Source organism: Myxocyprinus asiaticus, chromosome 23, assembly GCF_019703515.2.
Source record: "Myxocyprinus asiaticus isolate MX2 ecotype Aquarium Trade chromosome 23, UBuf_Myxa_2, whole genome shotgun sequence".
In the NCBI taxonomy this organism is placed as follows: Eukaryota; Metazoa; Chordata; class Actinopteri; order Cypriniformes; family Catostomidae; genus Myxocyprinus; species Myxocyprinus asiaticus.
Window position 1 is genome coordinate 45,552,810 of NC_059366.1, and position 12,853 is coordinate 45,565,662.

General features: G+C 36.9%; 2 protein-coding genes across 2 annotated transcripts in view; one reads left to right on the forward strand and one right to left on the reverse strand.

The window, feature by feature from the left end:
- LOC127414375 (DNA nucleotidylexotransferase-like) overlaps positions 1 to 4,864 on the forward strand; it is a 161,334-nt gene extending 156,470 nt beyond the window's left edge. Inside the window, exon 11 of the mRNA XM_051652369.1 lies at positions 4,162 to 4,864. Coding sequence (XP_051508329.1) covers positions 4,162 to 4,248 — 87 coding nt within the window. The 3' untranslated portion in view covers positions 4,249 to 4,864. The remainder of the gene's footprint in view (positions 1 to 4,161) is intronic.
- LOC127414398 (uncharacterized) overlaps positions 1 to 12,853 on the reverse strand; it is a 136,282-nt gene that overhangs the window by 49,742 nt on the left and 73,687 nt on the right. The gene's annotated exons all lie outside the window — the stretch shown is intronic.

A 12,853-nucleotide genomic window follows, 5' to 3' on the forward strand; every position in this document is an offset into this window, starting at 1 on the left:
ACGCATGTGCAGGTTACTTTACTTCCTGAACGAGTGCGCACCCGAGTCCGAGTTGCGTTCACATTCACGCGAATTCAGCTACAGTTCCATTGCAACCGAACTCAGACCACCTCCTACAGGTAGTCTCGGGTTCTGTACCGCGGTGCGCTCCCCGGTCCATATGACAGCTTTCACATTACCAGTTTTTCATGCGAACAGTGCTCTGTTTCGAACTAAACTGCCAGTGTGAAAGCACCCTTAGATACATGATTTGGGCAAAATAAACCAACTTTATCTCATGAAAATTAGGTGACTGTATTGACATTTTTGTAAAATGATATTACCTGGTTCATTACACATATCGCGACAGTTCATAGGTGAAATGTCCACTGTATGGCGCTAAAAGTGAGTTAAAACTTTTCCCAAACAGATGACGTTTTTAAGGTTAATACAGTGTTGAGTTTTAAATCAACAAAACCGACCTCCCTATCAGTGTCAGAAATGAAGGGGGGCTTGAGCAAAAATGCCCCCTAAATTCAAAATGTACTTTTTTTCTTTTCTTTTACTTTTTGTAACATCTAATATAGTTATTAATATTGTAATAAAGTCCTAGTCAAGCATATTATGGCATAAAATAGGATTTAATATTGATTTACATCTTAGGTTAAGAGGTAATACATTTTCAATTTTGAGAATTTGTAGTTTGTAATTGAAATATTTGACATAAACACGAGAAACATTTTGTTTTAAATGGCTATAAAAATAGTACCCGTAAAGGTAAAAAAAATGGCCCTAAAAATCAAACACAGGGGGCAAATATTAACCCTTAATAAAAATAATTTTCCTCCTAAACCTAAACCTAACTGATAGTGTCATAAAAGCACATGTGAGATGAAAAACACAACCATGTCATTTTGTGGTGCTTCTATGACACGTTCAGATATGGACTCGTGTGCTCTTCAGGACTCGGTTGAGCTACCGCGCAATTTAATCACACTCGAATAAGCTTGTAAATGAAGTTGGTTATGTAATGCAAATGCTAAAATGAGTCATGTGCTAGAGTAAAAGTGTTTAGATGTCATAAGATAGCATTGTGTAAGGAACAGAGAGAAAAGCAAGTGTTATAAACTGATAATCTGCCATTTTACTCGTGATTTGTGAGAAAGTGGATAAAAGTCTTTGTCGTTGTAGCACCTCTAGTGTTCAGTTCACCAGGAAACTGGAGCGATACATACGAACCTTGTTAAAATCATTTTGCAAACATGTAGGTATAGTAACGTGATTCTAACACCAGGTTGAAATAAATGGGATGCCTTTAACTCATGTTTGCTTCTGTTAAACATTTTCTAATGTGTTTTCTGTGTCTCATTCTGACATATTTGTTCCAGTTTAGCACTTCCAGGCAGGACGTTTCGTTTCTGTTGCATTGCTGACAAAATGAGTCAGACTCGACGCTCCAGCTGAGATATTTACAATCCCATGACATGACGCCCAGAGCATGGACGCTCTCTCTCTCTCTCTCTCTCTCTCATCAGTAATGACATCCAGTCTCCGTCTCTATGTGAAACTCCACTTGTAACAAACACATGAGGACACATCGACCAGATATCATGTTGAACTCCCCGTGCGAGCGGAGAGATGCACGCTCACTCAACCGGTATATGGATGCACTCTCACATGATAGGCTATGCATGCGTTCATGACATTTAACAGTCAAATTTTGGCAAGCAAAGACCGAGATCAGCTGAAGAACTTTTAACCTCCTGTCACCAAAAAAAGTCTGATCGGTCTGAATCAATTCCTGTCAGGGCGGATCTACCGAGGTGGCATGGGGTGGCAAATGCCACCCTAAGAAAAAGCATTGCAACCCCATCTGCCATCCCAGCATAAATATCCAAATGTATATCCAAATATCCAAATGTAAGTATATTATCTTTGATTTTGACATTGTGTAGGGGTTTATTTATATCAAACTGCCTAAACTAACCGAATGCACAAATGACTACAGACTCATTGACTGATTACAGCAGCAGCCAATCACGTGATTGTTTACAGCAGCGGCCAATCACAGTATCAACCAATCGGCTACCTACTATTGCATTGTGTACAGTGTTTGGGCTCTCAAGGGTTGATGAGCTTATTTCCTCAACAACAATGACCACATTGACAAATACGTGGAAAAAAAGAGGTAAAAAGATGAATTTCTCAGTTGTTTCCAAGTATTCATTGAATGATCATTAGATACATTGCTGTCAGTTATGGGTTGAGATGGGTGAGACGTGTCCTCGCCACTTTTGAAATAGCTGTCATCAGGTATGTGTATAATCCAGATGAAACATCTCCAGTTCTGGACTAGGAGTTTCTATTTCATCTGTGTGTGTTTTGACTAGCGATCTGGCACTGGAATGTGTTATTTTGAATGTTATGATAAATGTTCGTTGTGGCTGTTATCAGTGTCGTTTAGTGTCGGCAGTTCTACCGCAGCTCGCGCTCTTTTCCGTGTTCCCCATTGTGATGGCCTTCTCGGACTAATTGTTTGTGTGTATGTAGTATGTGTGTATGTAGTGTGTGTATGTGTGTGTGTGTTGTATTTTTCTCTTTCTCTCCCTCTCTCTTAATCACTCTCAGGTGTGGGGTAACCAGGTGAGCTGATTGTTGATGCGGTGCACCGGTGCACAGTGTGTTTCCTCCCTGTATAAACTGAGTGTTTCATAGCTGGGTTGTGTGAAGGGAGAGGGTTGTTTGTGAGCTGTGTCATCTTGTTCAAGGGCGCTCAGGCGCATATTGATTTTTTTTTCCCAGGTTCCCGCTGCTGGAGTGGAGAGTTTGTGGTTGTCGCTGTCTGAATTTCAGAGCTGGCTGTTTATTTCACATACAGAACTGTCAATAAATGTGTCTGTGTTTCCGCTACTCTGGTCTCCCCTCTTGCATCTTGCAAAATTATTGCATTTTATTTGTAAACATCCATCCACTGATGTACAGATGCAATCTTGTTTTATTAAAATGAAAAATTATATTTGGGCGATTAGAATTCAAAACCTCTAAAAACTAAAGGTAAAAAAGTTACCACTAGATCAATCAGTCATGTTTTTAATCAAAGTGCTGATCTATGTATTCATCTACTGACTGAATCCCAAGACTGATGGTGGCAGATGTAGAGATGAAATTGCCATATTATGTGAAATATTTATTTGGGTGCTTGAATTGGTCATTAAAAATGACTGTTGATCAAAACAGGTAATTTAAAAGAATCTTTTACTGTGCATAACATAATTAATATTCAGGAGTTTTGCAGCACTGCCCCCCACAGTACAATTTTCTGTTTAGCTTATTTTTATTTAGACCTAACTTTGTGTTAATCTTCGCTAACAAATTGATTATTCCAGCTGTTACAAAGGTGATAGGCCTACAGGACTTTATTAGCAGAATAACATGGGATATGCATGCATTTTCCATCCATGGGTACACTTAACAAAGGTAGTGAAGTTTAGTCCAGATTGCTGGTTCTAAATGTCAAGCTAAGGTACATTTAGAATTTGCTGATGTGTTTAGTAGACTTTAGTTTAGTATGTCTTGGTGCAAAATTGTTCCTGTGGAAATGCAGTTGTATCGCAAATTCATGGACATTTGTAATTTGATAGTGACTTCAATTAGTGAACTAGTACTTGCTGCAATGAAACTTGGTACCTTAATCCATAAGAACTACGCATGGGCGCTTGCTTTGATGTTGCCACCCCTTATAGTCTGCATGCCACCCTCTTGCCACCCTATAAAAAAAATGTCTATATCCGCCCGATTCCCGTTGAATAAAATCAAGTCTCACCCTACATTTTTGTATTGTTGAATGACATTTCACTGAAATACAACACATTACAGAAGCAAATTGTTTGCAAATGCCGATTCATGTTGACTTGATAGAATGTTTTGAGAAACTATTATCTCTGAGACTCAATATAAACACACGGGATTCAACAGTCTAAACAATCACGTCCACTGACCTTTAAATGTGCAATAACTTGGTCGCTGTAATTCTTCAAACTCTCACACTTTGTCTGTGAAATCATTTGTCATTTCTGTTTTCTCACATTCTAGTCTCCGTTTATTTCTCAGTGTTGTGATGGACATTATTTTGTACTGACAATATCACATGTATTTACCTTTTCTTTTTCCATCTCTGTCCAGAACACCTTCTTGCCCGCTGACACTGAAGAGGACATCTTTGCTCATTTGGGTTTGGAGTACATTGAGCCTTGGCAAAGAAATGCCTAGATTTCATTTGTCCTTCTGCAATGTCAAGTCTTCTGATGATCTGGATCTGTTCAACAGATCAGTGATGACCTTTAAAATTCTGCTGATACTTTCTCACTTAAATGGCTATGATTTCTTCAACCTTTGAAGGTTACAAACAGTTCTTGCATTTTTGCTTTCCTTTTCCAGAGCTGCAAACTGTATATGGGTCATCCAATAAGGTGCAAAATTATAAAATGAGAAATCTTTTTAAAAATCTATTTTAAAACACTGGTATTGTAGAAATATATTCATCTTGGTTTCATACATAAAAAAAAAAAAAAAAACTTTGGAATTTTCTACCAAAATAATAATTTTAAGTAGTGTAACCATCAAGTAAAATGTATTAAAATACTTTCCTTTGCACCTTGAACCTCAGCTTCATCATTATTCATATATATATACACACACACATCCGGAAAGTATTCACAGCGCTTCACTTTTTCCACATTTTGTTATGTTACAGCCTTATTCTAAAATGGATTAAATTCATTATTTTCCTCAATTCTACAAACAATACCCCATAATGACAACGTAAAAGAAGTTTGTTTGAAATCTTTGCAAATTTATTTAAAAAAAAAAAAAAAAAAAAAAAAAATCACATGTACATAAGTATTCACAGCCTTTGCTCAATACTTTGTTGAAGCACCTTTTGCACCAATTACAGCCTCAAGTCTTTTTGAGTATGATGCTACAAGCTTGGCACACCTATTTTTGGGCAGTTTCTCACATTCTTCTTTGCAGGACCTCTCAAGCTCCATCAAGTTGGATGGGGAGCGTCGGTGCACAGCCATTTTCAGATCTCTCCAGAGATGTTCAATCGGGTTCAAGTCTGGGCTCTGGCTGGACTACTCAAGGACATTCACAGAGTTGTCCCGTAGCCACTCCTTTGTTATCTTGGCTGTGTGCTTAGGGTCGTTGTCCTTTTGGAAGATGAACCTTCGCCCCAGTCTGAGGTCCAGAGCGCTCTGGAGCAGGTTTTCATCAAGGATGTCTCTGTACATTGCTGCATTCATCTTTCCCTCAATCCTGACTAGTCTCCCAGTTCCTGCCGCTGAAAAACATCCCCACAGCATGATGCTGCCACCACCATGCTTCACTGTAGGGATGGTATTGGCCAGGTGATGAGCGGTGCCTGGTTTACTCCAGACATGACGCTTGCCATTCAGGCCAAAGAGTTCAATCTTTGTTTCTCATGGTCTGAGAGTCCTTCAGGTGCCTTTTGGCAAACTCCAGGCGGGCTGTCATGTGCCTTTTACTGAGGAGTGGCTTCCGTCTGGCCACTCTACCATACAGGCCTGATTGGTGGAGTGCTGCAGAGATGGTTGTTCTTCTGGAAGGTTCTCCTCTCTCCACAGAGAAATGCTGGAGCTCTGTCAGAGTGACCATCGGGTTCTTGGTCACCTCCCTGACTAAGGCCCTTCTTCTCCAATCGCTCAGTTTGGCCAGGCGGCCAGCTCTAGGAAGAGTCCTGGTGGTTTCAAACTTCTTCCATTTACGGATGATGGAGGCCACTGTGCTCATTGGGACCTTCAATGCTGCAGAAATGTTTCTGTACCCTTCCCCAGATCTGTGCCTCGATATAATCCTGTCTCGGAGGTCTACAGACAATTCCTTGGACTTCATGGCTTGGTTTGTGCTCTGACATGCACTGTTAACTGTGGGACCTTATATAGACAGGTGTGTGCCTTTCCAAATCATGTCCAATCAACTGAATTTACCACAGGTGGACTCCAATCAAGTTGTAGAAACATCTCAAGGATGATCAGTGGAAACAGGATGCACCTGAGCTCAATTTTGAGTGTCATGGCAAAGGCTGTGAATACTTATGTACATGTGATTTTCTTTTTTTTTTTTTTCGTTTTTTATTTTTAATAAATTTGCAAAGATTTCAAACAAACTTCTTTCATGTTGTCATTATGGGGTATTGTTTGTAGAAGTTTGAGGAAAATAATGAATTTAATCCATTTTGGAATAAGGCTGTAACATAACAAAATGTGGAAAAAGTGAAGAGCTGTGAATACTTTCCGGATGCACAGTATATATATATAATAGCATGAATTTTGTGTTGCAAATATCAAGATGTTTTCCTAGGGTTACTCCATTTGACCCGAAAATATCTGACTTTTTTTTTTCATACTTTCCACATTGTAACATTTACAAAATGATTCCCATACAATACAATTGCTTAAAATTTCTGATTGTAGCTTGAAATGAAAGTTCACAGTCCGTTATGAGCTCATGCACCAAAACAAAAAAAGTTAAATAGGTCTTTCTATAATACAATATTTTGCATTGCTATTATTTAAAATGATTTGTAATCATTATTCACATTTTATTTTACAGTTAATGGGATTAAGGCCATTGTTTTGCTTTCAAGTAATTTCTTAAACTGCCTTTTTTATTATTTTAACCCCAACAAAAAATGTCAAAATAACTTTAAACGCAGAAATTGAAAACATGTTCATCATAATAGAGGCGTATTCAAGTAACTGTGTGAATTGCATTTTTAATGTACTTTTGAATAACTTCACAAATCCAGACAAATAAATAAAATAAATAAATAAAATAGTGTGAGTGGCCCCACAAAAGTAATTGGACACTTTTTTTTAATCTTTTTTTTTACGAGTCAACTCAAAAGATTTTTACACGTTTTTTAATGTCATTGCATTAGATAACAAAATATCAAACCAAGTAGAGCATCGCCTCTTTACTTAGAGTGATAATTCTTAACACAAACACTTATAATCAATTTCATGTTTTGAATAGAATGCATATATTCAGCTTTTTTTCCCCCTCACTTCTCTCATGCATAACTCAAACTAATACTTTTCAGTAATGCGTGAGTTTTTTGTTTGTGTTTTTAATTCAAGATTTAAAAGTGTTAAAAGTGTGCATTTCAAAATCTCTCACTGGTCACCATTTCTTATAAGTTTTCCCTTTTATTAATCAGCTGTTAGCTGTTTTGCCGTTCACTTCTTTAGTCCTCTAGAGGTCAGCATGTGTTATAATTATACAAGAATTATTAAAAATGTTTTGTTTACAATACTTTTTAATTGGATGGCACTACTTTCACTGCTTGACAATTCACAATGACTACCCTAATGCTGAAATTCACTTCAAGACACTGTTTATTGCATGCAAAGCTAAAACACGAGCTAAAATATAGCACCACTTTTCATAAATCAGTGTATGTATGAGCGTCACCACTGGACCTGTCTTGAGGAACATCACAGTCAGATCTTCAGCTCCTATTTAAGGATCGTTATGTAGAACAGCTCCAGCATTTTCCAGGACTCGACCCCAGGGCTTCTCTTTCTCTCTTTCTATCTTTGACCCTTCCCGAAATGGCTTCAGCAGTGAAAACCACAGAGTCTCAGTCCTGAGAACCGGACTCAACTGGTTCGGACTGCAGAGGATTCAAACTGGGTTAGCTACTGTTAAATTACACTGAACCTTACGGCCACAGATCACCATTGTTCATCAGACTGTACTGTGTTTTTCATTGAGTTCATGAGAAAGAGTAGCCTGAACTTGTCTTGTGTAGTCAGAGTTTTGACTGTCTGGTCTATTATGATGCAGCTTACTTTGAACCGCCCACTGAGACAAGAAGAGGAACGTCTGAGTTTTGACATGGAAAGTGACCTCTCAGTTTGTTTTGTTCTTACGTGCTGTTTAGAGGCAGGTCTATCTGTATTAGTTGATACCACAAACCCTTTTCACAGACTGTGATGACACGATTTTGCCTTCATTTAACAGCGTAAATCGAGCAAACTTTAAGGTGTCTGAGAAAGAGCTGAACTAACATTATCATTATCAGGCCTTGAGGTGGACCAATGTCAAGTTTGTGACAACAATGAAGGTATTTCTACTGTTATTTGCTGTTTTGTTTGGGGATTCATTCTCATTTTACTCATTTCATCTCTGATGCTGCATTAACTTGAAAGTCAGTATGTTAAAAGCCCAATTCACAGACTCACTCCATTTCATAAATCAACAATGCTGGAAAACAGGACCTTCATCAACAAAAATGATATTTTCAACAAAACATCAAAAATAATATGATTACATATTTTACAGAAAAAAATATCTAAGCACAGTGAACCAGGATAAGTTTACTTGAGAAGCAGAATTGTGTATATTAAGACTTATTTTCAGAGGATATCTTGAATTAAGTGTATTTTTCATGCTTTAAAGGAATAGTTATTATTTTAATAGGAATTCTGCCATTTTTTAAAGGAATATTCCGGGTTCAGTACAAGGTCAGCTCAATCGACAGCATTTGTGGCATAATGTTGATTACCACAAAAAATTAATTTCGACTCGTCCCTCCTTTTCTTGAAAAAAAAGCAAAAATTGAGGTTACAGTGAGACACTTACAATGGAAATCAATGGGGACAATTTGTGGAGGCAGAAATGTGACACTTATAATTTAATAAAAGCACTTACATTAATTCTTCTGTTAAAACTTGTGTATTATTTGAGCTGTAAAGTTGTTTGAATCATCATTTTTACAGTCGTTTCAAGGTTTTAGGGTTTATGGCATTACATCTTCATTGTAACAAAGTTGTAAAATTGGCTATAACTTTCCACAGATGCGGTTAGTAAGTGATTTTATCACAGTTAAATCATGTTATCGCACATATTGTTTACGTCTTGAGTCTATACTTTTGAAACAGTGAGTATTTTAATGTTTACAGATTGACCCCATTGACTTCCATTGTAAGTGTCTCACTGGAACACACATTTGTGCTTAATTTAAAGACAAGGAGGGACGTGTCAGAATAAATGTTTGTGGTAATCAACATTATGCCACAAATGCTGTCGACTAAGCTGAACTTGTACTGAACCTGGAACATTACTTTAATCATTATCATGTCACCATTAAATTTAATTGCACCCTACTAAAGACTAAAGAGTTCATGATTTATGTTTACAATGAGAAAAAAACAATTCACAAATGCAAGAAATAAACATACACCATTTTAAAGGTAATGCAGCTTGTTTTAAAGACCAAACTAGTTATTAAGAAAATAATAGTTTTGCAGTGTAACAGTTTAAAACAAAAGCTTACAGAAGCAACTAGTTTTAAATCCCAAAGAGACAAACATACTGTTGTGCTAATTGTGTCTTTTTTTTTAAGACTTGCTTTAGTTTAACAACACATTATAGAAAGGACATTTGGTAGGGTAGAATGGGGCTAAAGCACCCCTCAATAATTTTTTTAATGTTGCAAATGTATGTAACCAAGGAGAATATCTGAAATGATCACATTTATTTTCAAACAAAATATACGTATATTTTTTTACTATACTTTTTCAATAGCTGTCCAATAAGTGAAAGGACATTATTTAGCGTAAAAAGCCCTCTTGTTGCAGGGGCTAAAGGCCCCTAAGATACACATTGTTTTTCGTATAGGGGCGAATAGATTTGTTCTGAAGAATGTTCAAAAGTGTGCTCACATTGACTGATCCAATCACAATGGAGATTCATTTGTTTATAGAATGCTCGAGATATAATGAAATGTCACATGTGTTTGAAAAGAACAAGAAATTATTCACCCTTCTCTGAAGTGGTTATTTTGAATAAGCATTCATTTGTTACTCCAAAAAAAATAAATAAATAAAAGCATCTTACTGTCTTAAATGTATTTGCGTAAGTTGACAAATAATGAACTATAACTCTTGCCTCGGTATCTACACTATATCACAAGTGTGGGGTAAAAAGCCCCGTCGCCCCCTTTTTTATATTTATTTTAATCAAATCAACTTTCCGTAATTATTTCTTTTCATTTCAATTTTGTTGCTCCCTAAGGGGGACCATTAGCCCCGTTTGTACCCTAATATATCCTGTATTGCAACATCTCCCAGATGTTGAGTCAAAGGCCACCAATCAGTAGATATCAGAGTAATCGGTGGCACCTCACGGCAGGATTTTTAATGGCACACATCCTCTAGCACTGCAGTCATTTGCAAAAGCCCAATATCTTCACGTGAGCAGGATCTGATTGCAGATGGACGTAATTAGCTGGACAATATTTAAAATGCTAATTTGCTTGTGCGGATTTGGTCTGGCGGGGTTCAGCTTCAGGGGATTTTATATATTTGTTTTGTCTCAAAATATTTCAGCTGTGGCTCTTCAAATGCTAATCAAGTCTCAGTGTTTTATGAGGTTTAATATTGTATTCTATGAACAGACTGAAAACAGTTTTCATTTTTGCAGTTTCTCTGAGCGTCTCTTACAAACTGAGCCGAAGAACGTTTATTTTATTAGATGTTGTTTTTGTTATGCTTTTGGCACATTGAAACTTAAATATGCTTCTGACAATAAAGTCTTTTCACTCTGTAATTTTTTTAATAAAAGTAACTTTGCTTGGAGCGAGAATTCTTTGTCTTATAGGATTAGTTAGTGTCATCATTTACTCACCCTCATGCTGTTCCAACCTATATTACTTTCTTTGCTCTGTGGAAAGCAGGAGATATATTGCATAATGTTGATGTAAATATAAAATGCTTTACAAAAAACATCAATGCACTTGTCCATTAGTGATACTGACTCGCTCTTCTAAGGCCACGTCACACCAACGTGATCACAAGTGAAGTTGGCATGATGTTTCTGATAGTTTCGGTACCCTAGGATCGGTGACTGTATGCAGATGCGCTGACATGCAGCATTCTTATCAGACATGTTTGCAGTGGATTCAATGTGTTTACCTTTCCACCTGGCATGATTGGCAGCGCATTGCATCAGCTGAGTGGGAGACTAGGGTTCATAGCTAGACAGTAAGCACATTTGAATAATCAGTGATGAACATGATTCAGAGGTTTCACTTTTTCCTCTAACATTACTTTTTTACTACACTAATGGTTAAGGTAAGGTTTGGGTTTGGGTTGGGGGATTGAATCTATAAATATATGCTTTTCTCTTCATTGTATAAAGTCCTGTAAAGCTGAAAACAACTTGCTTCACTACTAGCTTTTAGCGACCTCTCCTGGACATAAATGTAGCTCACACGTGCCCATATGCCCTCCAACAGTTACCGCTTTGGCCACTGGGGGCAGTGTTTCGAAATTTCGGTCAACATATACCGATTTTGACGAAAGAAAAGTCGGTCTACTCTTTCCGATTTCACTGTGAGATCAGGCTAGTCACACTAATCCATTAAAGTTCATTCTCCAAAGTGTGCGGTAATGGAGAGTGTTTTCAAAAGTGTGTGATTTCGGTGGAGGAAAACACCGTTCCAGTGTAGATGAGAGGTCTATCTAAGAGTTATTATTTATCTATCTAATAACTAATAACTCTATCATATTTGACAATGATTTATTAGTTGTACCGTGACGTCTGAAGTGCACATGGCCAGTTGAAGCCAAAGGAACGTCCAGACAGATTAAGGGCTCAGTGCACGCACCTGAACCGAGGGAGTCCCATATAGCGGTTCAGTTCTCACAGAGCAGAGAACAAGGGGGGCCAGTGGACACGCCAGAGATACTCGTCCAGGGACAGAGAGACTGTGAGATGTGACGTGACATTGTTTGGGGATACAACGGGAATAACAGCAAAGGTCTCGCTCTTATACACACTCGTATCTCATTCTAGAGCTTTTGAGTTGACTCATTATTGCTGTATTGAAAATGGAAGGGTTTTTATGTCAATTTGACTCAATTAAACATGGGAGATCGCATAGACAGTGTTAGTTTGTTGACACTGGTTAAAATAAGTGATCCGCTTATATTTAACATTGGGAACTCAGATTCATTATAGTGAGTTGGGTCTTTTGCGCTGTTCATGTTAATGAACTAGTTCACATACATGATTCACTGATTCAATTAAGCCCAGCAAAGCCTTAAAGGGACTTTGCCTTTTTTTTTAAGTGATTATCACTATGTTTTGATTCAGTTATATAATATATATATATATATATATATATATATATATGTATATTATGTATGCATTTATGTTTATTTTGATGTTGTCACCATATTTGTTTAATTAACCATTCAGTACTACAGTAATACTGTAGCATCCATATATTAACCATGATTTTACTATAGTAATAGTAACCATAACTGTGATTACTATGGTTTTACCACAGTAGTAAAAAAACATGGTTAATTTTCAAACAGGAATGTCTGCCTTATTGAAAATATAACTATTAGGTGATATTATTGAATTCTGCAATTGACTGCAGAATTAAATAATATCATTTGATTGTTATACAACTCCAATTCCAAAAAAAGCTGGGACAGTATGAAAAATGTTAATAAAAACAAAAATGAGTGATTTGTAAATGATATTCACCCTTTGCTATATTGAAAGCACTACAACTACACATTATATGATGTTTTACCTTGTGTATTTCATTGTTTATTTTTTTTAATGCACGTTCATTTCAAATCAGATGATTGCAACACGCTCCAAAGAAGTTGAGACGGGTAATTTACTTAAAAACTTTAGACCTACACTACCGTTGAATCCTGGCTGGCAAGTCTGGAAATAGTCCAGCTAGTAAAATATGTACATGTTTGTATAAAATAGCATGTCAACTAATATGTAAGTAAAACTTAATGACTTATTTATCCGAAATTGT